The sequence below is a fragment of the Bos indicus x Bos taurus genome, chromosome 6 (genome assembly GCF_003369695.1).
Source record: "Bos indicus x Bos taurus breed Angus x Brahman F1 hybrid chromosome 6, Bos_hybrid_MaternalHap_v2.0, whole genome shotgun sequence".
Lineage (NCBI taxonomy): Eukaryota > Metazoa > Chordata > Mammalia > Artiodactyla > Bovidae > Bos > Bos indicus x Bos taurus.
The window spans coordinates 15,918,670-15,944,415 of NC_040081.1; the positions used below are offsets into that span (position 1 = coordinate 15,918,670).

A 25,746-nucleotide genomic window follows, 5' to 3' on the forward strand; every position below is an offset into this window, starting at 1 on the left:
ACTGATACAGACTAGCACCCTGATCACTGGGTGTTGCTCTAATTAAGGTGTTTGAAGTTTGAATCTGATTTGACTGAAAGGTATACCCTTAAAACAGTGTTCTTTTTCTTAAAGCAAATCTCAGTATCAGGGTGTCATCATTACCCTTTCTGTCCCGTAGTCAATCACTGAAAAGGTGACATCCTAGGTAATGGACTGAACACCATGAGTTGTACATTTATACAGATTTATCATCTACTCTGAGTAGGTGCTTAAATCTTTTCTGGCTATGTACACCTGGGCAAATTAACCATGCTAAAGCTTAGTTTCCTTATTGGGATTAAAAACAGCAACCTCATAGGATTATAGGATTACAAATAATTATATGTAAAGTGTCTAGAACAATACTTGACAACAAATGATAAAGAGTAACTTGAGTAAATATTAAGATGAAACATTTCAAATGATATTTTATAATAATTTTAACTATCAAATGATAAAAATTTTCCAACTACTGTGAATTAAAAAGAAATTAATGACCAGATGATTTTAAATGAAGCCTAAGAAAGGGAACCCAGGCACACTGACCGTTTCACGTCCGCACAGGAAGGAACACGGGACAGGCTGACAGAGCTGCTTAAATGATGACCTGTAACAGCAGCAGCGTTGATTTTGATGGGTGCAGCCCAGATCCTTCCAGCAGTAAACCTCAACAAGCCGTGAAAATCCACAAACCGAAAATCTCAAATGAGAGCATCATAGAATACCTGTGTTTTGCAAGCATTTTTTTTTAATTAACAAGAGATTGAAACAGTCAAATGCAAATGAACTGTGGGATTCAAAAAGTTCCAGTTGCAAAATAAACACATCATGGAAAAATTCACTGACATTAAAAATGTAAGATTAATAAAAATGTAAGATTACTTCCTTTCATCGAGTTCCTCTACTTGCATCCGCAAATAGAGAGAGCGGCGCACATGTCTCAGGGCTTCAGTGGCCTGTCCAAGGGAAGAGGAGGGGCACTGATCAGAGAGAACCACTGCTGCAAGGAAGCTCATAACTCTAACATCTCCTGAGGCCAACACACAGACCGAAACGACAAGTGGCAACTGCCCACGATAGTTCAATTTATGTGGATGCTTTTGTAGAAGAGTTTTATAGTATGAGTTTATAGTATATGCTTTATATACTATATGTATATACACTATACTATATTATATATAGTAAATAAACTGTGAGTTTATAGTACTTCCTTATAGTTATTATGTTCATTTTCCCCTCTATAGTGGTTTTTCTAGCTCATGAAAAACAATAGCAGCAACAAAACAACAACAACAAAAACTCCATTAATCTGACCTATTAGCTTCCCCTTTTTCTCAACTTTATTACCTTAAAGATCTAAATCTTCAATGCCCAGTGCTGGAAACTAGTTAGGAGAACATTCTTCAGCCTTCTTGGATTGGATCATTTAAATGTAAGTATCCCAAAAAGCATCATTACATTTTTCCTAAGGAATGATTATATGGAATGTAAATGTATTTTTAAAGCCTCTTTATCTCCAATTTTTGGACTATAAATTCCTGTTATATCTTTCCTTTTTTAAAAATTTGAGGGATGGGTAGTTTAGAAGATACAGGTAACAAAAGATATGATTGATCACTGGCTATTAAATGATTATGTATTGAACAGTAGAAGACATTTTTTTCTAAAACTTTGTTATAAAATTGCTAAGAAAAATTAAAAAACTAATGGGTCTGCTGAGAGGCCAGAGATAACAGCTGCCTAGGAATCAGATTATATGGAAGTGCTCCAGAGTACCGCTCCAGAGCCAAACTTTTGGCTTCATACCCTGGTTTCCCCACTTTGCAACAGGGTATACACCTCTGTTTTCTCATCTGAAAGAAGGAAAAGATGAAAGGAGGAATGCCATATGGCTTCTGTTTTTAAGAAGAAGAAACCTGGAAAGTATTTAGAGTTCAAAATTGTCTTAACAGAGTGCTCACCTTCCTAAAAGTCTTATGTTCTTAATGGGTTCAAAATTTGCAATTGAGCTTGATATTGGACTTCTTTCTTTAAAAACACATCTTCACTTAGAAATAGATTTCTGTTGAAAACTATTATTATCTCAGAGTCATTTAAGACTTTTCCTATTTACATTTAAAGCTATCCCCATGTAGAATACAGATGACCAAAAAACTGTAGGAAATTAGTATCAGGACATGTCAGCTGTTTCACTGAACAAACCAAAATACAGAGAAGCCTATGTAGGACCAAGATTTAACCTGTGTGAGTGAGCCACTGAGGATGCTTCCCTGACCCTAAATTCTGGCTCCCAAATAAGACTGGCTGTAAGATGTCATATTTGCAATGAGGTACCTTAGCAAGGTCATCTTTTAGCTTGTTGTACTGTTCCACATCAAAATGCTGTTGCTTTGATCTCTTATGGAAGAAGTGAAGAAACTGCCTACTCTTTACAGCTGAGTAAGTATAATCCTAAAAAAAAGCAAAGCAAAACAGAACATGCTTTAAATGAACATAATACCTCAGCAAGAAAGACACTTGTCTTAGCAACAATAAAGCAGAGGAAGGCACATCAGTACAATATTTGCCATCATATTTGTAGCCATCAGAGCCAGCATAAGGCAACGCAAGTGAAACATTTAGTCTCACTCGAGATCAACTGTTCCTTTCAAAAGCAAGCAAGCAGAGAAGAGAAATCACACATGCAGGGATAGAAGAGAGGAAATGGAAAATGGATACTTTTGGCAAAACAATCACTAGACAAAGCTAAAGTTTCTGGGTGGTTTGAAATAGAAATTCATTTATAAACAGGACGCAGAGTACACAAATTTGATGTGTGTATCTCAAAGGAGGGGTTTAAGTTGCACTATATTTTCAGAGTACACAAATTTGATGTGTGTATCTCAAAGGAGGGGTTTAAGTTGCACTATATTTTCACTATAGAGGTTATACACACTTTCTCTATGCTAATATAAATCTCCATCTGGAAAAACAACAAAATTTAACAGCTGAAAAGAACCCAGGTAGCAGTAATTCAATAAGTAAGAAGGATTTTTTTGTTCATTACTTGAGTGAGGAATTATTTACAAAAGACGTTATAACTTAACCATTTTCTAAACACTCTACTTACCTGTCGAGTGACTATAAAGTACGCAAAAAAGACCATGGAATTTGCAAATGTGATGAAGTATGTAACTGGTTCCATGATATCCCAGGAGTACACCCACCAGGTGAGCCAGGCCATTGCTCCGCCCTGAACAGACAGCATCGCTAATCCAGCCCACAGGAGTCCACTGATTTTGGCTTCTGAGCGAGCTTCGATTCTAGCTTTCATCTGAGGGAAAAACAAATGACTGTTAGTTGTTTCAGTTCAGTTCAGTTGCTCAGTCATGTCCGACTCTTTGTGGCCCCATGAATCGCAGCACGCCAGGCCTCCCTGTCCATCACCAACTCCCGGAGTTCACTGAGACTCATGTCCATTGAGTCAGTGATGCCATCCAGCCATCTCATCCTCTGTCGTCCCCTTCTCCTCGGGCCCCCAATCCCTCCCAGCATCAGAGTCTTTTCCAATGAGTCAACTCTTCGCATGAGGTGGCCAAAGTACTGGAGTTTCAGCTTTAGAATCATTCCTTCCAAAGAAATCCCAGGGCTGATCTCCTTCAGAATGGACTGGTTGGATCTCCTTGCAGTCCAAGGGACTCTCAAGAGTCTTCTCCATCACCACAGTTCAAAAGCATCAATTCTTCAGCGCTCAGCCTTCTTCACAGTCCACATCCATACATGACCACTGGAAAAACCATAGCCTTGACTAGACGGACCTTTGTTGGCAAAGTAATGTCTCTGCTTTTGAATAGGCTATCTAGGTTGGTCATAACTTTCCTTCCAAGGAGTAAGCGTCTTTTAATTTCATGGCTGCAGTCACCATCCGCAGTGATTTTGGAGCCCCAAAAAATAAAGTCTGACACTGTTTCCACTGTTTCTCCATCTATTTCCCACGAAGTGATGGGACCGAATGCCATGATCTTCGTTTTCTGAATGTTGAGCTTTAAGCCAACTTTTTCACTCTCCACTTTCACTTTCATCAAGAGGCTTTTGAGTTCCTCTTCACTTTCTGCCATAAGGGTGGTGTCATCTGCATATCTGAGGTTATTGATATTTCTCCCAGCAATCTCGATTCCAGCTTGTGTTTCTTCCAGTCCAGCGTTTCTCATGATGTACTCTGCACATAAGTTAAATAAGCAGGGTGACAAGATACAGCCTTGATGTACTCCTTTTCCTATTTGGAACCAGTCTGTTGTTCCATGTCCAGTTCGAACTGTTGCTTCCTGACCAGCATACAAATTTCTCAAGAGGCAGGTCAGGTGGTCTGGTATTCCCATCTCTTTCAGAATTGTCCACAGTTTATTGTGATCCACACAGTCAAAGGCTTTGGCATGGTCAATAAAGCAGAAATAGATGTTTTTCTGGAACTCTCTTGCTTTTTCCATGATCCAGTGGATGTTGGCAATTTGATCTCTGGTTCCTCTGCCTTCTCTAAAACCAGCTTGAACATCAGGAAGTTCACGGTTCACACATTGCTGAAGCCTGGCTTGGAGAATTTTGAGCATTACTTTACTAGCATATGAGATGAGTGCAATTGTGCGGTAGTTTGAACACTCTTTGGCATTGCCTTTCTTTGGAATTGGAATGAAAACTGACCTTTTCCAGTCCTGTGGCCACTGCTGAGTTTTCTAAATTTGCTGGCATATTGAGTGCAGCACTTTCACAGCATCATCTTTCAGGATTTGGAATAGCTCAACTGGAATTCCATCACCTCCACTAGCTTTTTTCATAGTGATGCTTCCTAAGGCCCACTTGACTTCACATTCCAGGATGTCTGGCTCTAGGTGAGTGATCACACCATCATGATTATCTGGGTCATGAAGATCTTTTTTGTACAGTTCTTCTGTGTATTATTGCCACCTCTTCTTAATATCTTCTGCTTCTGTTAGGTCCATACCATTTCTGTCCTTTATCGAGTGTATCTCTAATTTTCTTGAAGAGATCGCTAGTCTTTCCCATTCTGTTTTTTTCCTCTATTTCTTTGCATTGATTGCTGAGGAAGGCTTTCTTCTCTATTCTTGCTATTCTTTGGAACTCTGCATTCAGATGCTTATATCTTTCCTTTGCTCCTTTGCTTTTCGCTTCTCTTCTTTTCACAGCTATTTGTAAGGCCTCCCCAGACAGCCATTTTGCTTTTTTCCATTTCTTTTCCATGGGATGGTCTTGATCCCTGTCTCCTGTTCAATGTCACGAACCTCATTCCATAGTTCATCAGGCACTCTATCTATCAGATCTAGGCCCTTAAATCTGTTTCCCACTTCCACTGTATAATCATAAGGGATTTGATTTAGGTCATACCTGAATGGTCTAGTGGTTTTCCCTACTTTCTTCAATTTAAGTCTGAATTTGGCAATAAGGAGTTCATGATCTGAGCCACAGTCAGGTCCTGGTCTCGTTTTTGTTGACTGTATAGAGCTTCTCCATCTTTGGCTGCAAAGAATATAATCAATCTGATTTCGGTGTTGACCATCTGGTGATGTCGAAGTGTAGAGTCTTCTCTTGTGTTGTTGGAAGAGGGTGTTTGTTATGACCAGTGCATTTTCTTGGCAAAACCCTATTAGTCTTTGCCCTGCTTCATTCCGTATTCCAAGGCCAAACTTGCCTGTTACTCCAGGTGTTTCTTGACTTCCTACTTTTGCATTCCAGTCCCCTATAGTGAAAAGGAGATCTTTTTTGGGTGTTAGTTCTAAAAGGTCTTGTAGGTCTTCATAGAACCGTTCAACTTCAGCTTCTTCAGCGTTACTGGTTGGGGCATAGACTTGGATTACTGTGATACTGAATGGTTTGCCTGGGAAACGAACACAGATCATTCTGTCGTTTTTGAGATTGCATCCAAGTAGTGCATTTCGGACTCTCTTGTTGACCATGATGGCTACTCCATTTCTTCTGAGGGATTCTTGCCCACAGTAGTAGATATAATGGTCATCTGAGTTAAATTCACCCATTCCAGTCCATTTCAGTTCGCTGATTCGTAGAATATTGACAATCACTCTTGACATCTCTTGTTTGACCACTTCCAATTTGCCTTGATTCATGGACCTGACATTCCAGGTTCCTATGCAATATTGCTCTTTATAGCATCGGACCTTGCTTCTATCACCAGTCACATCCACAGCTGGGTATTCTTTTTGCTTTGGCTCCATCCCTTCATTCTTTCTGGAGTTATTTCTCCACTGATCTCCAGTAGCATACTGGGCACCTACTGACCTGGGGAGTTTCTCTTTCAGTATCCTATCATTTTGCCTTTTCATACCGTTCATGGGGTTCTCAAGGCAAGAATACTGAAGTGCTTTGCCATTCCCCTCTCCAGTGGACCACATTCTGTCAGACCTCTCCACCATGACCCGCCCACTTGGGTTGCCCCACGGGCATGGCTTAGTCTCATTGAGTTAGACAAGGCTGTGGTCCTAGTGTGATTAGACTGACGAGTTTTCTGTGAGTATGGTTTCAGTGTTAGTTGTTTACAGTGCACCAATTAAAAAAAAAAAAAAGCAAAGGAATGAAAGTAATACACATCTGCATTAAAGAGGTAAGATTTGTGAAAAACCAGAATTTATAAAACATGTACGTTCATGAGTGATCACTTATTTCCAAATCAATTCATTAGTCAACCATTTTTTAAATTATAATGGTAATACCTGGTCATGGAAAAAATAAACAGAAGGGTATACAATGAAAAGCCCAGAAGTCACCTTCTAAACCTAGCTAAAATTATGTCTACTTTCTTTGACCCAGCAATTTCACTTCTGTGTATCCTACAGGTAATACTTGCACACACATGATTCGTTATAGGTTCATTCTTAAGCGTAAAATAACAAAAACTATCTAGGTACAATGTGGAGATCTTTCCTGGATATACCGTCAGTGAAAAAAGGTGAGACTAGTGTACAACAGCATATACTCTTTACTGGAAAAGGGAACAAAATCATATATTTGTATTTGTACACAGATAAAGTCTGAAATGATTCACAGTTCAGGGATATGGTGCTGAGAGGACAGTAGAAGGAAAACTTTCTATTAGCCATTTTTTTAGATTTTTTAATCTTAACACAAGTGCAATGTATTATCAACTTTAAGTAAAGATAAAATGAAAATGTGGGTGTGCTTAGCTGCTCAGTCGTGTCCGACTCTGTGACCCCATGGACTGTGGCCTGCCAGGCTCCTCTGTCCATGGGGATTCTCCAGGCAAGAATACTGGAGTAGGTTGCCGTACCCTACCCTCCAGGGGATCTTCCCAACCCAGGGACTGAACCCAGGTCTCCTGCATTGCAGGTGGATTCTTTACCAGCTGAGCCACAAGGAAAGCCCAAGAATACTGGAGTGGGTAGCCTGTCCCTTCATAGCTCTATATCCTATGACAAATTATAATAGAAAAGAATGTAAAAAAGAATGTGTGAATCACTTTGCTGTACAAGAGACTATAATACTGTAAATCACCTATACTTCAATAAAACAATATTTTTTCTATCTCTAGAAACTCTTTATTCATACACAAAGATACACATATACCTACCCATTTTTAAAAATCACAAATAGGAACACGAGGTTTAAAAAAATGCATTTTTCCCTTAAAACAGACTCCTGCCCCTCCTCCCTAGAAAAGTTTGTGGTTTTGTTTTCCTTCCACCACTGATTAACTTCAGATGTTAGGAAGCCACTGCTAACTTTCCAATTGCAATTCAGTTGAGCAGAGTGGGAGTGGAGGGCCCATTGCCTTAAAAAAAAAATGGTAGTGCTCCAGCTAGTGTATCGCAGTTGATCTTATACACACTCACTGAGACACTGGCCCATCCACAGACAGAACGCACAGCAGAGAGTCTAAGATGGCAGCAGAGTCAGACTGCCAGAGCTAAGTTCTCTTCCACATAGTAGCTATGTACCTTTGCTGTCTGAGTTTCCTCATGCAAAGAATGAGGCTGAGAATACCGAATTCACAGGTTCACTGCGAGGATTAAAGGAGAAAATAAACCTATGTGAAGCATTCAGAAAAACGCTCAGATGGAGCAGTTATACCAATACTGAGTATTAAAATCTCATGGGCAGAGGTGCCTGGCGGCCTATAGTCTATTGGGTCGCTGAAGAGTCAGACACGACTTTGTGACCAAACGATGATTATTTACAAACAGACTCAACTGAGATGCTTCCAAACCTGTTCGAGGGGCTGCAGCTGTCCCTTCAGGTGGTCGATTTTCTCCAGCAGATGGTGCTCTCTCTTCTTCTGAAACTCTTCTAAATGCAAGGCGGTGAACAGTCTGTAGACCAAAGATTTCATGTTTTCCATCTCAGTAGCCTGCTCGCTGCTCAGGTTTTCTGAGAAAAGAAGACACAGAGGAAACGTGAGGCAGCCACCACATCTTTTCCTCAGGGAACAAAATCTGCGCCCCCATGGCTGCCTGTCTGGGTGCTCCCCACTCCCTGAGGGGCATTTGATATCGGCCTTTATTTCTGTCTCAGGTGAGGACATTCATCTCTTTCTGGAATAATAATAACCAGACAGTAGGTTTAAAATACATTATGTTTTTGTCTTTTTTTCTTTTGTAATATGACCAGCACTGTTTCTTTCTTTAAAAAAAAAAAAAAAAAAGGAAGAGTAATACAGGAAAAAGGAGTATCCATGTACCAGAACCCATGTAAATACCTCACCTGAGTTTGTCACACATCAGTTTACAGGTTCACTTTTATACCTGAGTTAACCTAAGATCCTTCTTAACCCTCAGCTCTCTATCCAAAATCATTTTAGGGTCCACTGGGGAGGGAAGCTGGTGTACAAACATGTAAACAACAGTACAGTATACATTTGAAAAGCAATTCAAGTGTAAGTTATTTTCAATAAGATATAGATCTCAGGGGAACCGCAGTTTCTGATTTTTTTAATTATTTAAATTTTTTCTTTTTTACATTTTTAGAAATATTTTTCTTGGAGGTATCTTCAGCGAAAAGGCTGGTATCAGTGCTGGAGTACAAGATCAGCCTGAATCATCTAGTTACATGAGAAAGAAAGAAAATGTTTAAAATAAAAAGGGGCAGGCAAGTCACAAGCATGGGAGCCAAGGATGTTCAAATTGTACCAGATATGGTTAGTGGGAGACCCTCCAGCTGGCTCCTGTGTCCTTATGACTTACTCCCATTTTTGTCAGCATTTCCTCTTTTTTTTTTTACCGCCATATATATATAGTTGACATAATATTATATTAGTTTCAGGTGTACAGCATAGTGATTCTGTATTTTTACATATTACACTCCATTAAGTTATTAGAAAATAATGGCTGTAATTTTCTGTGCTGTATTCTTGCTTATTTTATACATAGTAGTATGTATTTCTTAATCCCCTACCCCTGTCTTGCCTCCCCGCCCCTTATTTCTCCCCACTGGTTCCCACTAGTTTGTTTTCTATATCTGTGCGTCGGCTTCTGTTTTGCTATATAATTTGCTTTGTTTTTTAGATTTCACATATAAATGATATCATATAGTATGTGTCTTTGTCGGACTAAGCATAATACTCTCTAGGTCCATTCATGGTGCAGCAGATGGCAGAATTTCATTCTTTTTTTTTTTTTATGGCTGAGCAATATTCATTCATTTTTATGGCTGAGCAGACATTCCAAAATGTCTACTGAGGTCTGAGTATATACAGCAGTATTCCAATACACACACACACATCTGTTGATAGACACTTGGGCTGCTTCCATATCTTGGCTACTGTAACCAGCCCTGCTATGAACACTGGGGCGCATGTATCTTCTCCAGTTCACGCTTTCATTTTTTCCATATACATACCCGGCGTGGAATCGCTGGGGCACATGCTAGTGCTAGTCCTATTTTTAGCTTTTTGAGGGACCTCCACAGTTTCCCAAATGCCTGCACTGATTTACATTCCTACCTACAGTGCAGAAGGGTTCCCTTTTCTCTGCGTCCTGGCCAGCATTTGTTATTTGTAGACTTGTTGATGACAGTCACTCTTAGCAGGTGTGAAGCGATACTGCATTGTCTGGATCTGCATTTCTCTGATAACTAGTGATGCTGAGCATCTGTTCATGTGCCTGCTGCCACCTGTATGTCTTCTTTGGAGAAATGGCTACTGAGGTCTTTCACTCGTTTTCCATTTGCATGAAACACCTTTTCCATCCCTTACTTTCAGTCTCTATGTGTCTTTAGCTCTCAAGTGAGTCTCTTGTTGGCCACATACAAAAAGTTCTTGTCTTTTTTAATCCAAACAGCTGCCCTATGTCTTTCGATTGGCGTAGTCAGTCCATTGACATTTAAAGTAATTATTGATAAGTATGTACTTATCGCCATTTTATTACTTGTTTTTCAATTGTTTTTGTAGTTCTTCACTGTTCTTTATTTTATCTAAATCACCTCCTCCCACTCCTCTCAATCCCCTTGGTATCTGTTGATGATTCTTGCCTGAATTTGGCTGCAATATAATGGTTTTTCAACTACAGCAGCCCTCCCATATTTACCAGTCAGAACCTGGCATTCTAATTATAAACATGGGCCCTCCCTTACATGTTGATTTACTTGTCTCATCATCTGTTTATTAAGGCACAGACTCACTATACACCCTACCCTCAGCAGTCCACAATCACAGTTAACTAAGCAGAATCCTCTGGAGCCAATACAGGTAGGAACACTAAACTACAACTGTTGAAATGCTGGAGGCTCAGTGCTGACTAGTTTGAGAAATAAACACACTCACATTGATGAGTTTTATCTCCAGCAGTCCCATCAGCTTCTCACAGTGAAGGTCAGAGATCTGCTTCCAGCAGAGACAGTAGAAAATTAACCATTCTGAAATAGACCTGAGCATTACTTTCTCTATACCTAGGAAATAACCAGTTGACCCTCAAATAACGTTGGGGTTAGGAGCACCGACTCCCCACGTAGTCAAAAATCCACATGTAACTTCATAGCTGGCCCTCTGTGTCCATGATTCTATGGACTCAATCAACTGTGGACCACGTGGTACTGCAGTGCTCACTCAAACAGACCTGCATGTCAGTGGACCCACACAGTTCTAACCTGTGCTGTTCAAGGATGCACTGTGCTATGTTGCTGCTAAGTCGCTTCAGTCGTGTCCGACTCTGTGCGAGCCCATAGACAGAAGCCCACCAGGCTCCCCCGTCCCTGGGATTCTCCAGGCAAGAACACTGGAGTGGGTTGCCATTGCCTTCTCCAATGCATGAAAGTGAAAAGTGAAAGTGAAGTCGCTCAGTCGTGTCCGACTCTTAGCAACCCCATTGACTGCAACCTACCAGGCTCCTCCGTCCATGGGATTTTCCAGGCAAGAGTACTGGAGTGGGGTGCCATTGCCTTCTCCATCACTGTGCTCTACCAGAGCCTAATTTGGCCTGGAGGAAGGGCAATTAGCCAACTCCAGGCCCCTCTAACCTTCCTGTCTCATATTGGAAAGAGAAAAAAAAAAGATAAACTCTTCTGAAGGTCACAGCACAGTAATCCTGGCCCAGTAAAAACCCTGAGACTTAATCATAAGATTATACACTGCTTCTCCTCCCCAATACCTTAACATTACATCAATAGGGCTCCAGTTCTGTGCAAGACACAGACTCTATTCAAGTAAGAATTTCTGGAGAAACTTGAACATAACAGGGGAGAGAAAACAGGGTCACTAGAAGAAACTGAAGCCTCTGATACCTACAGCTATAGCAAACAGCTGAACTCCTGGTCAGACTCACGTAGTACCTCACAATAGAGACCTACTTGCTTCAGCTTCTATTTTCAATAGTATCATGTCCAGCTTTCACCAAAAAATTACAAAGCAGGTAAAAGGCAAGAAAAAAACCATCTAAAGAAACAAGGCAGTGGAGAAGGCAATGGCACCCCACTCCAGTACTCTTGCCTGGAAAATCCCATGGGCGGAGGAGCCTGGTGGGCCGCAGTCCATGGTGTCACTAAGAGTCGGACACGACTGAGCGACCTGACTTTCACTTTTCACTTTCATGCATTGGAGAAGGAAATGGCAACCCACTCCAGTGTTCTCGCCTGGAGAATCCCAGGGACAGCGGAGCCTGGTGGGCTGCCGTCTATGGGGTCACACAGAGTCGGGCATGACTGAAGCGACTTAGCAGCAGCAGCAGCAGCAATGACCCAGTGGCTCAGAGAGTAAAGAATCAGCCTGCAATGTAGGAGACCTGGGTTTGATCCCTGGATTGGAAAGATCCCCTGGAGAATGGAAGAGCTGGTGGCTCAATGGTAAAGAATCTGCCTACAGTGCAGGAGACATAAGACACGTGGGTTTGATCCCTGGGTCAGGAAGATCTTCTGGAGGAGAGTATGACAACCCATTCCAATATTCTTGGGCTTCCCTTGTGGCTCAGCTGGTAAAGAATCCTCCTGCAATGAGAGAGACGTGGGTTCGATCCCTGGATTGGAAAGATCCCCTGGAGAAGGGAATGGCTACCCACTCCAGTATTCTGGCCTGGAGAATCCCTTGGACTGTATAGTCCATGGGGTCACAAAGAGCCGGACATGACTGAGAACTTTCACTTCACTTCACCCACTCCAATATTCTTGCCTGGAGAATTCCATGGACAGAGGAACCTGACAGGCTATAGTCCATGGGGTCACAAAGAGTCGGACACAGCTGAGCGACTTTTACACACAGTGAATATAAAATACACTTTTCAAAAAGTCAAAACCAATTGAGTATTAAAACAGGAACAATTCACTGTAAGGGAATCAAGGACGCAGAGCTTTACTCTGCAAGTGGGTGCTCAGATAATTGGTAAAATAAATGTAAAGTTGACAACAAGAGACTGGTAATAAATAATTTCAATATATATTTTAAGAACTTTAATGAGAGCTCAAAGCTCCTTTCAACTTTCTGCTTGTGTGATATTTTAAACTTCCTGTGTACATCTTGTTAATATCATAACTCAGTCCATTTAATTATGAACTTTAAAGTCTTTAGAAACTACTATTTCTGAAGAATTTTATTTTTCTCAAACTCCCACTAAGCTATTTACTTTCAATTTGTGAGTGATAAATTGGAAATTTTGTCTGAACTGTTAAACTGATGCATGAGCAATTAAATGAAAATAAGAAGCTTTAAATTTAATACTTAGAAAAATGTAATAGATCACTGAATAGATATCACTGTACTCATTTATCCAACTGCAACTGTGACACTTTATGAAGTCCCCCCAAAAGCTATTGAGAGTAATATTGAATAGATGAATCTGTAATTATCTCAAGTAAACATTCATATTAAAAAAAAAAACTTTTTTGTTTAATAATGAAGGTTAATTTTCATTAAAATTTAAGGATATAGAAGAACATTTTATAATTCTAAAGCAATTGTTCACTGTAATTGATTGGATTATTATATTCCTTAGATTTTAGATGGTTTAAGAATAAATTTGATGTTTTTCCTTCTGGCTTACTTCACTCTGTATAATAGGCTCCAGTTTCATCCACCTCATTAGAACTGATTCAAATGCATTCTTTTTAATGGCTTTTTAAACACCAATACAGTATACTAACGCATATATATGGAATTTAGAAAGATGGTAACGATAACCCTGTATACGAGACAGCAAAAGAGACACTGATGTATAGAACAGTCTTATGGACTCTGTGGGAGAGGGAGAGGGTGGGAAGATTTGGGGAAAAAAAAAAAATTATTATGTCATACAGATTTTTCTTAAAAGTACTTTACCTGACTGAGGAAATTCCCTTCTATTGTTAGTTTCCTGAGAGTTTTTGTCATGAATTGGTATTACATTTTGTCTAAACCACTTTTGAATCTCTTGTGATGATCATGTTTTTCCCCCTTTGTTTTGTTAATGTGGAGAATTACATTGCCGGATTTCAAATATTAAATTAATATTACATTAAAAAATATAAAAAAAAATAAAAAATAAAAATAACCTATTGGCAAAGGTGAAAAAAAAAAAAAAAGAATTCTTGAACATGTGGACATTTGAATCTCTAGAGATTTTTGTCCTGCTCCAGACCCGTCAGCCTAACTGATGACAAAGAAGTATTTCTCAACCTGAGAAAATCCTAGAGCTGGATGGAAAATGACCAAGTACTAAGGGTGAGCAACCTGACAGCCCAACATGCAAATTGTTGAAAAACTTTTGTGATTTGTAATCCTTAAGTTTGGCTTTCGTTTGGGGAAGAACTGCTGCCAATAAAATTACACTGACTAAAAAAGAAAAAAAAAAAAAAAGAATAAATTTGATTTTTAAGGAAAAAAAAAAAAAAGAAACAAGGCAAACATCAGAATCTGATATGGTAGGGATTTTGGAATTATCAGACCAGGAAATCAAGACAGATGTGATTAATATGGTAAGGCCCATGATGGGAAAAGTAGGCAACATGCAAGAACAGGTTTGGCCATGACTTTTTAGATACAACAGCCAGAGCACAGTCCACAAAAGAGATAACTGATAAACTCAGATTCATTAAAACAAAACCCCTTCTCTGCAAAAGACCGTGACAACCAAATGAAAAACAGTGGGAGAAATACCTGCACAATAGAGATCTGATAATGAATTGTTACCCAAAATATACAAAGAAACCTTAAAAATTAACAACATGCTTAAAAAGCCGGTCAAAGGCTTGAAGAGACACCACACGAAACAAGATATATAGATAGTAAGTAAACATGTGAAATAGTTACCAGGCAAGTGCAGACTGAAACAAGGAAATGCTGCTACTTCACACCTTAAGAAAGGCCAAAATTCAAGACACTGGCAACACTAAATGCTGGCAAAGATGTAGAGCAACAGTAACTCTCATTCACTGCTGATGGGAATACAAAATGGTGCAGCTTGTTTGGAAGAGTTTCTTACACAACGAAATATATGCATTATACGGGCAATCATGCCCCTTGGCATTTACCCAAAAAAACTGAAAAATTATGTCCACATAAAAACCTGCATACACATTTGTAGCCATTTTATTTGTAATGGTCAAGACTTGGAAACCTCCAAGATGTCCCTCAGTAGGTGGACAGATACATAACCTATGATACATCCAGACAATGGAATAATAGCGCTCACAAGAAATGAACTGTAAAGCCATGAAAAGACGAGAAAACGTAAATGCATACTACTCAGTGAAAGAAGCCAGTCTGAAAAAAAGCTACATATTGTACCATTTCAACTATACAACATTCTGGAAAGGCAAAACTATGGAGACCGGAAAAAGATGAGCGGCTGCCAGAAGTTAGGGGTTAGGTAGAGATGAAGGAGGAGCACAGAGGATTTTGGGGGCAGTGGAACTATTCTGTGTGAAATGACAATGGAATGGTGAATCCATGTCATTATACATTTATCAGAACCCATAAAACAAGCCAGAGATAAATTGGAAATCTGGAATTGACATATACATACTACTACATACAAAATAAACACTATCTGCCAGGATTTGCTCAAACGTGTGTCCACTGAGTGAGTGATGCCATCCAGCCATCTCATCCTATCTGTGAGATAGTGGCGGTCAGGGAAGCCTGGCATGCTGCAGTTCATGGGGTCTCAAAGAGATGGACACAACTTAGGGACTGGAAAACAACAATAAAGCAACAGGGAACTACATTCAGTATCTTGTAATAATCTATAACGGACAAGAATCTCAGTCATATACACACACATACACACACACACACACACACAACTGAATCACTGTGTGGAACTCTGAAACACTGTAAAGCAACTACAGTTCAGTAATAAAATATAGCCTTAAAACCCCATAAAACATACAACACCAAGAGCAAACCATAATGTAAAGTATGGACTTGGACTGATAACAATGTTTCGATGTAGGTTCATGACAAAAAGAAATGTTCCATTCTGGTGTTTACAGTAGGGGAGTCTTCGGGGAATGGGTACATTAGTATACAGGACCTCTGTACTATCTGCTCAATCTTGCTATGAACTCGAAACTGCCCTTTAAAAAATAAAGCCTACTTAAAAAAAAAAAAGAGCTAAAAACTGTACAACAGTATACACTTGAGTTCCTGATTTTCAGGTCCACTTCTTCTTAACCCAATAATGTCAGATTAAGCATTCAAGATCCTAGAACAAAGTCTTAAAAGTCTAAAAAGAGTATGTGAGACTACATTAAGCCCTGACACCCAACTTCTACCGATCACTTCTACCCTGCTAGAAAAGCTTAAATACTGGTTCTCCAAAGCCTTCTTGGTCATTCGGTTAATTAAAAAGATTCTCAGGATAAGCCTGCTCCCTGAAAAAAGGCCCACAGCAACAGGGAAATGTGAAGATAGTTCACAGCTGTGCTTCTTACCTTTCATAGGGCACTGTACATCATATGTTATTTTATCAATAACAAGTTTAAAATCATTCTTTAGCAAAATTTCCATCAAGGTTGAAGCTGCAATTTCAGTGCCATCTGAAAATGCAAAAATATGTCCTTGTTTTAGAATAATAAGAACCATTTTTCAACAGGTCTTTATAATACAGCAGTGGACATTTGCCTTTTTGGGTGGGCAGAAGCTCCCCAATACCCAATACTGTTCCCACTGGGAGTAATGCTCCCAATACTGCCCGTTACCCTGGACCAAGACGAACAAGCAGACCCCCCATCACCCCCTCTCTGTCAGCAGGGCTGGGGTCCAGACTGACGCTGCTGGTGAGACTGGACAGTTCCTACAGACAGTCATGCACAGATTCCGGGGAGGGAGGCAGGGACTCATCGCAGCAAGGCCATTGGAGGCAGAGGTGGAGGCTGGGGGACGGGGTGCCAGCAGCAAAGCCCGCCAACCATTCCCAGGCTAACTTCTTCACCCACGGCCTTCTGTGGCTCCTGCCGTCTTCTGAGCCTGGTTTTCTGCCAGTTCCAATTAGAAAGCCTGCTGACACTCTCCTCAGCTCAGCCAGTGTCCATCTCTGTGGCTTATGGCCAAGCCCCTGACTTCGTGGTGGAGGAACACAGGTAGTTAACATTTTAAAAAAGCCCACCTTTCTTTTATTTTTTTCGAACTTCCTTTGTGGCTCAACTGGTAAAGAATCCACCTGCAATGTGGAAGACCTGGGTTCGATCCCTGGGTTGGGAAGACCCCTGGGAGAAGGGAAACGCTACCCACTCCAGTATTCTGGCCTGGAGAATTCCACGGACTATACAGGCCATGGAGTCACAAGAGTCAGAAACAACTGAGTAACTTTTGCTTTCCCTGGTGGCTTAGACAGTAAAGAATCTGCCTGCAGTGAGGGAGACACAGGTTCAATTCCTGGGTCGGGAAGATCCCCTGGAGAAGGAAACACAACACATTCCAGTATTCTTGCCTGGAGAATGCCACGGACGGAGAAGCCTGGTGGGCTACAGTCCACGGGGTCGCAAAGAGTCAGATGCGACTGAGTGACTAACACTTTTATTTTTAATTACTAAAGATGAGTGAGTTGTATTGTTTAAACCACCTCAAACCACGACCACACAGGGCTGCCTCCCTTTCTAGCTTAGGAAAGATGAAAAGAGGCAAAACTGTGGCAGGAGCAAGCATGCACCTGTGTGGCATGTTTAAAGGCTGGAGAGAGGCAGGAGAGATTCTAACAGTGATTTCAAATATCCTAGGAACATTTCAGAAAAAAAAATCTCTAGGAAAATTTCAACGTCAGTGTGCTTTGCACAGCTTCCTATCTAGCCTAGCTGTTCTTATATTTTTGAAGTTTAATGTAACCCAGGGGTTAAGATTCAAACTCATTGAATAATAAGCAAAAAAAAGTGCTGGGAGGGGTTTCCTCTATCATTATTCTTTCAGAATAGTCTGTACATGATTACCTGATATAAAGTCCAAGACATATATTCTCACCTGGCCTGGTATCTGCTTGGCTGCATTCAACCAGAGAGGTTTCAGCTACACTAATACGCATGGTAAGAGTAACACTGCTAGTAAAATCAGGAAGAACCCAGATGCCTGCCTCCTGTCTGGTTCTCAGCAGTTCTTTTGTTCCAGAAGGCAGCAAGTCAAGTCTGCACCTGGGTCTGTTCCTAGAATATGGCTGTTTGGGTTCCTGTTCATCAGCTGGGGTGAGATCATCTTCCCAGGAATTGCCAAATAACTCCACCCACGTTATGGGCAAAACTGTGACAAGCTTAGAACACTCTTTTCAAGCCCAAATTAAATGCCGGCAAATTCCACCCACAGAGCCTCTTAAAAAAAAAAAAAAAAAGATCAGCAACACACCAAATCCATTTTATCTGATTTGCAAGTGTCATTTAAAAATTTACATTTAAATGACTTCAAAACTGCTCCTTAAAATAGTATAATAAAAAGAAATCAGCCGAGTATGATTTCTCAGTTGAAGTACTACATTCTCCTTTATACTAATACAGGATCAGCTAGAGACGGATATGAAACACTTTTAAGGAGCTCATGATACAGTGATGAATTTTTCACCTATTCTTGGGCAAGTACTGACATGAACCCCAAGAAAGTGTTTTCACTCAGTCCAAAGAGCACCTGTACTCTAAGAATGCTGGTGCTTTTCTGGCCCCACTCCATGTGAGCACTGTGTTTGGTGCCCTTCTGAATTCTGCCTCTTCTGAGGAAGGCAGGCCTTGCCCCGTAGGGAAGGCCCCGGGGATTCGGTGTTCCTGCGACTGGCAGGAATACGTCCAGTCAAGGATGAAGTATTAGGCCATTGTGGCCACAGGGCTAAATCCTCATTTCTCTGACCTTGGTTTTACCAGGAAGAAACTCCCCTTCCAGTTGAATCCAAAGTCCTTCCAACAACCTACAATGGAGGCTTTCCCTAGTCTGCCCTACCCCTCCTACCTGTATCCAGCTCCCTCCCTTTACGGCTGAGGGTGGAGTTAGCTCCCACCTGAGGGTCTCTGTCTGGAAAGCTCTTCTCCCATCCCTGTCATATCTCTTCCAGGTCTTCACTCAAATGTGACCTTAGTGAGTACCTCCCCCAAACGCACACACTCCCACCTCCCCATGACTCTGCCTTTTCACTGGAACACTTATTATCTAATATACAAATTTAAAGTTTATATAATTTATAAATTATTTATTTTGTTTCTTTCTCCTTGTAAAATGTTAGTTCCATAAGAACAGGAGTTTAATCTCTATTGTTCTTTGCTGTCTCTAGCATCTAGAACAAGGCCTGGCATATAGGATTAATACACAGGAACTTCAATTAAATAGAGTCTGGAGACCAGAAGGGGGAGCTCTCACACCCTGTGGGCACTGCCCAGCAGGAAGAGGGCGCCTCCTCTTTACCAAGGACCCAGCCAGTGAAAAGCCAGGGACCCTCTGTTTGCTGCTGTCCTCCCCGCTTCCTTTCCTTCTTCAGAAGCGTCCTCCTTCCCTCGTCTTGCAAATCCTCACACGTGACTCGTGTGAGTGGCTGCAGACACTGAACTGCAGTTCTCCACTCTCTGCAATAAAGCCATCTTTGCTGGAGAAATATCTGGCAGTCTATTTGTTTCAGGTCACATCTGTTAGCTGCTCAATGCTTGTTAAGTAAATTAGTTGTTAATCTCTACTCTTCCAACTTTTATATCTATCCCTTAATTGGTTCTGAACTTGGACAGAACCAAGTTAATTTCCTTTCCAAAACTGTCATAGTAATCATTAACTTTTAAATAAGCTTATTCTAAGAATGTAAATACTACAATAAAATAACAGTGCAAATTTATTCATTTGTTTATATTTATAGTAGCCTGGTATATCGGGCTGGGGTACGAATTCTTTATTCTCTTTTAGGGGCCGTAGGGCCTGCTTTTATGTCCTTAGATCATACAAATATAAAAGCTATATGCTACATTTATTTAAAAGTCTATCTGATTAACTACCTCTGCTGGTATCATACTAGTTTCCTGAGAATTAATTCTGCCTATTAATTCTGTCAAAAAACACTCTAAAACTGCTTTATAACAAAGATCAATGAACTCTTTGTGTATTATTCACTGTCTATTTCAATCATGGAGCCTGCATTTCATTTTCTAATTATTCACATTTCTTACAGAAAACTAGATGATAATTACTATGTCATTAAAATTTTCTCAGAGAAAAATCTGGGGGCTAAGTTTATGAAATAAATAACCAAAACATGAATTAAACTTCCATTTCTTTTTTATCCATTAGAGTTCATTTTTTTTACATCACTCATGTTCAAAAATGAAGGACTCAGTAAAGACCAACCATTTATTATATAATAATTTTGTAGAAAGTAAAGAAACAAAACAAAGGTTCAAAAGAAGAAAAAAAGACAAAGCTGGAAAAATATATATATATACCTGCTGTGAAGATGGCAGCTGTTCTGATACCTTTGTCTTCATTTTGTAGGTCCTGAAGGAATGAACCCACGGTTGATAACATTGGCTTGACTACAAATTGACAGCGCTCTTTTCTGGATGGCAGAGTAAGTGTTATCAAGGGAAGGCCATGTTTATAACTAACTGTGATTTCTGTTAGGAAAAAAAAAGTTGATAATAGAGGATGGATAAAATGTACTTTTTAAAATAACTTTAAAATTATTACTAACCATTATGAACAAAAACTCTAGAAGGTATACCTAAATATGGAATTCATAACCCTCTGAATTCCTGTAATAATTTGTATCACTCTTATAGTGCTTTCATTATACTAGTTAACATATTCCCCCCACCATTCTATTAACATTTTATTAAGTGTGTACCACACTTTGTTATAATTATCTGCTTAGAGTCTTGCCAGGTAAAAATGTACTGAGGGCAGAAACTACTTCCAAGTCATCTCTAACTCCTTTGATTACTGGGATGGGAGTTTGCCAAAAGACATCAGATCTTATGGGAGCAGAGAAGGCAGAAACTGAACTCTGATGGGGAAGAGTGGAAGGGGTAACACAAGAAAAGTCTGTTTTGCTCAAAACTCACATTTCTCACTTAATTTAGAAAGATGAAAAATTAGCCTGGGGAAATCACAGAAGTGATAAGAAAGCTTACCATCAGATGGCACCAGTGTACTATAAAGATTTGATTGATAGAATTTCAGGTTTCCACACAGTTTCACACACAAAACCTGTAATGATATAAATGATTATCCATGTATAAGAGTATAATATAAAAGGTAGGGGAAGATAGCAACTACCCTCCTATAAAATGTTTTTTAAATGTAGGTGGTAAAAGTTAAAGCCCCTCCCTTTACTTCTCCACAGTCCCCCAACTTTCCCCAAAGATAATCACAGTAGAGATGACGAAGACTCGCTCCTGGACAAACTTGAGTTGGGATCCTCTGAGCCTGACTAAATCCCAACCTGCGCATGTCCTCTGGGAGTTAAGCAAGAATATTGTCAAGTTAGCTTAGCCACCCCCTTCCCCCCCAACACAGCCCTCAGTATCTGATCAAATTCCTCGTCCTCCACCGTTCCCCAGGTATTATCTGATCACCCCAGTCTGTCTTCAACAAGAATCCTGCCAGGTCAAGTTAGCAAAAAATTACCCTATCCTCTTAGTAATTTCCCATTTACCACCTCCCCGCAACGTGTGCCCAACTTTGCTCCTTGGACACAAATCCCCACTTTTCCCATGGCAGTCCCCCTGAATAAAGTCTACCCCACATTCCTTAACAAGTGTCATGAATAACTTCCTCTTTCACAGTTTTGGTGTATAGCCTCCCAAATGTTTTTCCATATGCTGCCACCTTCACGTGCAAGTTAAATTTTATGCTAGAGTTAAACTTAATGCTAAAGACAGTTTATAAGTCAGCTTCCTAGATGCCAATGATGATACATTGCTCATAAAGTACTTATTGTTTAATGTGCTGATGAAGTTTCTGTACTACTATTGAAGAAATCATTTTAGAGGCAGTCATTAGACAACCAGGAAATGCTGAAAGCAGGTAAAGTGCCCAGGGGAAAATATCAAAGCTTTCTCAAGCTTCTGCATACCTAATAATCATGTGGGCACCATAATATTGTCCATTGCTAAATAAACAGGGCTTGTTAAAAGCACAGCTTCCTGGACTCCACTCCCAGAGATTTTTGATCTAGTTAAGTCTGAGGTAGGGGTATGAGATTTTGCATTTTTTTAATATAAATTTATTTAAATGGAGACTAATTACTTTACAATATTGCATTGGTTTTGCCATACATTGAAATGAATCCACCATGGGTGTACATGTGTTCCCCATCCTGAACCCCCCTCCCACTTCCCTCCCCATCCCATCCCTCTGGGTCATCCCAGTGCACCAGCCCTGAGCACCCTGTCTCATGCATTGAACCTGAACCGTTTCACATATGATAATACACATGTTTCAATGCCATTCTCCCAAATCATCCCACCCTCACCCTCTCCCACAGAGTCCAAAAGACTGTTCTATACATCTGTGTCTCTTTTGCTGTCTCGCATACAGGGTTATCATTACCATCTTTCTAGATTCCATATATATGTGTTAGTATACTGTATTGGTGTTTTTCTTTCTGGCTTACTTCACTCTGTACAATAGGCTCCAGTCTCATTCACCTCATTAGAACTGATTCAAATGTATTCTTTTTAATGGCTGAGTAATATTCCACTGTGTATATGTACCAAAGCTTTCTTATCCATTTGTCTGCTGATAGACATTGAGGTTGCTTCCATGTCCTGGCTATTATAAACAGTGCTGCGATGAACATTGGGGTACACGTGTCTCTTTCATTTCTGGTTTCCTTGGTGTGTATGCCCAGCAGTGGGATTGCTGGGTCATAGGCAGTTCTATTTCCAGCTTTTTAAGGAATCTCCACGCTGTTCTCCATAGTGGCTGTACTAGTTTGCATTCCCACCAACAGTGTAAGAGGGTTCCCTTTTCTCCACACCCTCTCCAGCACTGACTGACTGTAGACTTTTGGATCGCAGCCATTCCGACCAGAGTGAGATGGTACCTCATTGTGCTTTTGATCTGCATTTCTCTGATAATGAGTGATGTTGAGAATCTTTTCATGTGTTTGTCAGCCATCCGTATGTCTTCTTTGGAGAAATGTCTATTTAGTTCTTTGGCCCATTTTTTGATTGGGTCATTTATTTTTCTGGAATTCAGCTGTAGGAGTTGCTTGTATATTTTTGAGATTAGTTGTTTGTCAGTTGCTTCATTTGCTATTATTTTCTCCCATTCTGAAGGCTGTCTTTTCACCTTGCTTTTAGTTTCCTTTGTTGTGCAAAAGCTTTTAAGTTTAATTAGGTCCCATTTGTTTATTTTTGCTTTTATTTCCAATATTCTTGGAGGTGGGTCATAGTGGATCCTGCTGTGATTTATGTTGGAGAGTGTTTTGCCTATGTTCTCCTCTAGGAGTTTTATAGTTTCTGGTCTTACGTTTAGATCTTTAATCCACCTTGAGTTTATTTTTGTGTATGGTGTTAGAAAGTGTTCTAGTTTCATTCTTTTACAAGTGGTTGACCAGTTTTCCAGCACCACTTGTTAAAGAGATTGTCTTTTCTCCATCGTATATCTTGCCTCCTTTGTCAAAGATAAGGTGTCCATAGGTGTGTGGATGAGAAATTGCATTTTTAATAAGCCCAGGATTATACTCAAGTTATAGGCGCGAAGACCATACTTCAGAGTAGCTGGGTTCTAGAAGACCCTCTGTGGCTTTCAGGTCACTACTTCTAAATTTCAGCATAGAATCATTTTGAAATCCCAATTTTAGTGCTGGACAAGGGCTACTGCCTTCAAATGATATTCAGTATCAGGTCAAAAGAAGACTCAGGCTTCTCTTTCATCGCATCTTTTTCCTAAATACAATCCTAACCACTTCACTTAAAACCCTGAAGACTTCAATAGCTTATATAAAGTACTGATAGAAAGCACAGTGACCCCATAGTTGAAAAGACTGGTATTCTCTGATGGCAGGAGATTACAGATAAGTCATAGGACTGTGCTTTTGTTCTCTGAAGCCTTAGGTGGGGATACCCATATCTTGTGGGTCTTGTGGAGTCAATATAAAGATTAAACAACACAAAGTATCGAGCAAGGGTCAGTACAGTCTGTGAGCCTCACCTGAGCAGTACAGGCCCCCTCCCCTCTACAGCCCCATCGCTTATTATTCTCTTTCAGCAGGAACTTGGGCCCCAGCCAGATAAGCTGTGTGCCACTGACATATTGAAATGCCTTCTTTATTCCCTTCTGCCTAACAGACCCTGTCTTTCCCTCCATGCCCAGCTCTAAGTCCTTCTGCAGGGTCATGATGGTTGAGTGTGATGGCTTTGCCATCAGAACCAAGTTGGAATCCCAGCTTCAAGATACACTAACTGCCATGATCTCTGACATGCAGAGGAAGTTTCAGGAAGAAATGGGTTGTGAGAGAAAGAAAAGGGTAAGTTTGCTAGTAGAAAAAAAGAAGAGAAAAAGAGCCAGGGCTTTAGTAAGAAAAGGAAAACAGCACTAACATGAGAAAGATCTGTTTGAGTTTCAAAGTAAAAGGGAGGCAGGTGTTAGTGGAAAGGAAATGTATTATGATCACATGTTGGGCCAATTAACAAGATCAGATTGCTTTGAGAGTTTTAACATATTTTAGATTATGTATCTTTATTATTAAGTAAAACAAGATGTACTTCCCACTCAAGACAGTATAAATACTTAAGCAACACCTCTGCTCCATGTTCAAAAAGAATACACATTCCCCTTGTAGCAACACCAAGAGCAAAACAATGTGATAAGCAAGACTCAAGCAAGTAGGGAGTCCACTAAGGTTCTCTATTCATAGGAAAAGGGTTTCAATGGAAAATGATGCACTGTTTATACCACACTTTCCTTGGGGAAGGGAGTATTAATGATTTTAGTTTCTTTTTTCAATCAATATATTTTTATTGAAGTGCAGTTGATTTACAATGTGTTAATTTCTGTTGTACAGCAAAGTGATTCAGTTATATATATATGTACATAAGATATATATTATATATTCTTTATCATACTCTTTTCCATTGTGGTTTATCACAGGATATTGAATATTGTTCTCCATGCTATCCAGTAGGACCTTGTTTATCCATCCTGTATATAAAAGCTTACATCTGCTAACCCCAGCCCCCAACTCCATTCCCCCCACCCCTCTCCCCCCGACTGGCAACCACCGGTCTGTCCTCTATGTCTGTGAGTGTGTTTCATGGGCTAAGTTGCTTCAGTCGTGTATGACTCTTTGGGACCCTACAGACTATAGCCTGCCAGGCTTCTCTGCCCATAGGATCTTCCAGGCAAGAATACTGAAGTGGGTTGCTGTTTCCTCCTCCAGGGGGTCTTCCTGACCCAGGGATTGAACCCACATCTCTTACATCTCCTGCAATTAGCAGGCGGGTTCTTTACCACTAGCGCGACCTGGGGACTTTGTTTTGTAGATGGGTTCATTGTGTCATATTTTAGATTCCACATATGATATCATATGGTATTTGTCTTTCTCCTTCTGGCTTGCTTATGCTTAGTATGGTAATCTCTAGTTGCAGCCATGCTGCTGCAAATGGCATTATTTTGTTCCTTTTGTGGCTGAGAATTTTCCAGTATATATTTGTGCCACATCTTCTTTATCCATTCATCGATTGATGGGCATCTAGGTCGTTTCTGCGTCTTGGCTGTTGTGAATACTGCTGCTGTGGACATAGGGTGCATGTACCGTTTTGAACTATAGTTTTGTCTGGATATATTCCCAGAAGTGGGAATGCTGGCTCATATGGTAATTCTATTTTTAGTCTTCTGAGTAACCTCCATAC

The 25,746-nt window shown here is 40.2% G+C and overlaps 1 protein-coding gene across 2 annotated transcripts in view; it reads right to left on the reverse strand.

The window, feature by feature from the left end:
* Nucleotides 1–747: 747 nt before the first annotated feature.
* Nucleotides 748–25,746, reverse strand: part of MCUB (mitochondrial calcium uniporter dominant negative beta subunit) — a 95,327-nt gene continuing 70,328 nt past the window's right edge. For both annotated transcript variants that reach the window (XM_027543849.1, XM_027543850.1), the window contains exons 2-8: nucleotides 21,019–21,094; nucleotides 20,332–20,502; nucleotides 16,375–16,479; nucleotides 8,252–8,412; nucleotides 3,131–3,334; nucleotides 2,356–2,472; nucleotides 748–977 (exon numbers count right to left, since the gene is read on the reverse strand). In XM_027543849.1, the coding sequence (XP_027399650.1) occupies nucleotides 900–977; nucleotides 2,356–2,472; nucleotides 3,131–3,334; nucleotides 8,252–8,412; nucleotides 16,375–16,479; nucleotides 20,332–20,502; nucleotides 21,019–21,094 (912 nt within the window). In that variant the 3' untranslated portion in view covers nucleotides 748–899. The remainder of the gene's footprint in view (nucleotides 978–2,355; nucleotides 2,473–3,130; nucleotides 3,335–8,251; nucleotides 8,413–16,374; nucleotides 16,480–20,331; nucleotides 20,503–21,018; nucleotides 21,095–25,746) is intronic.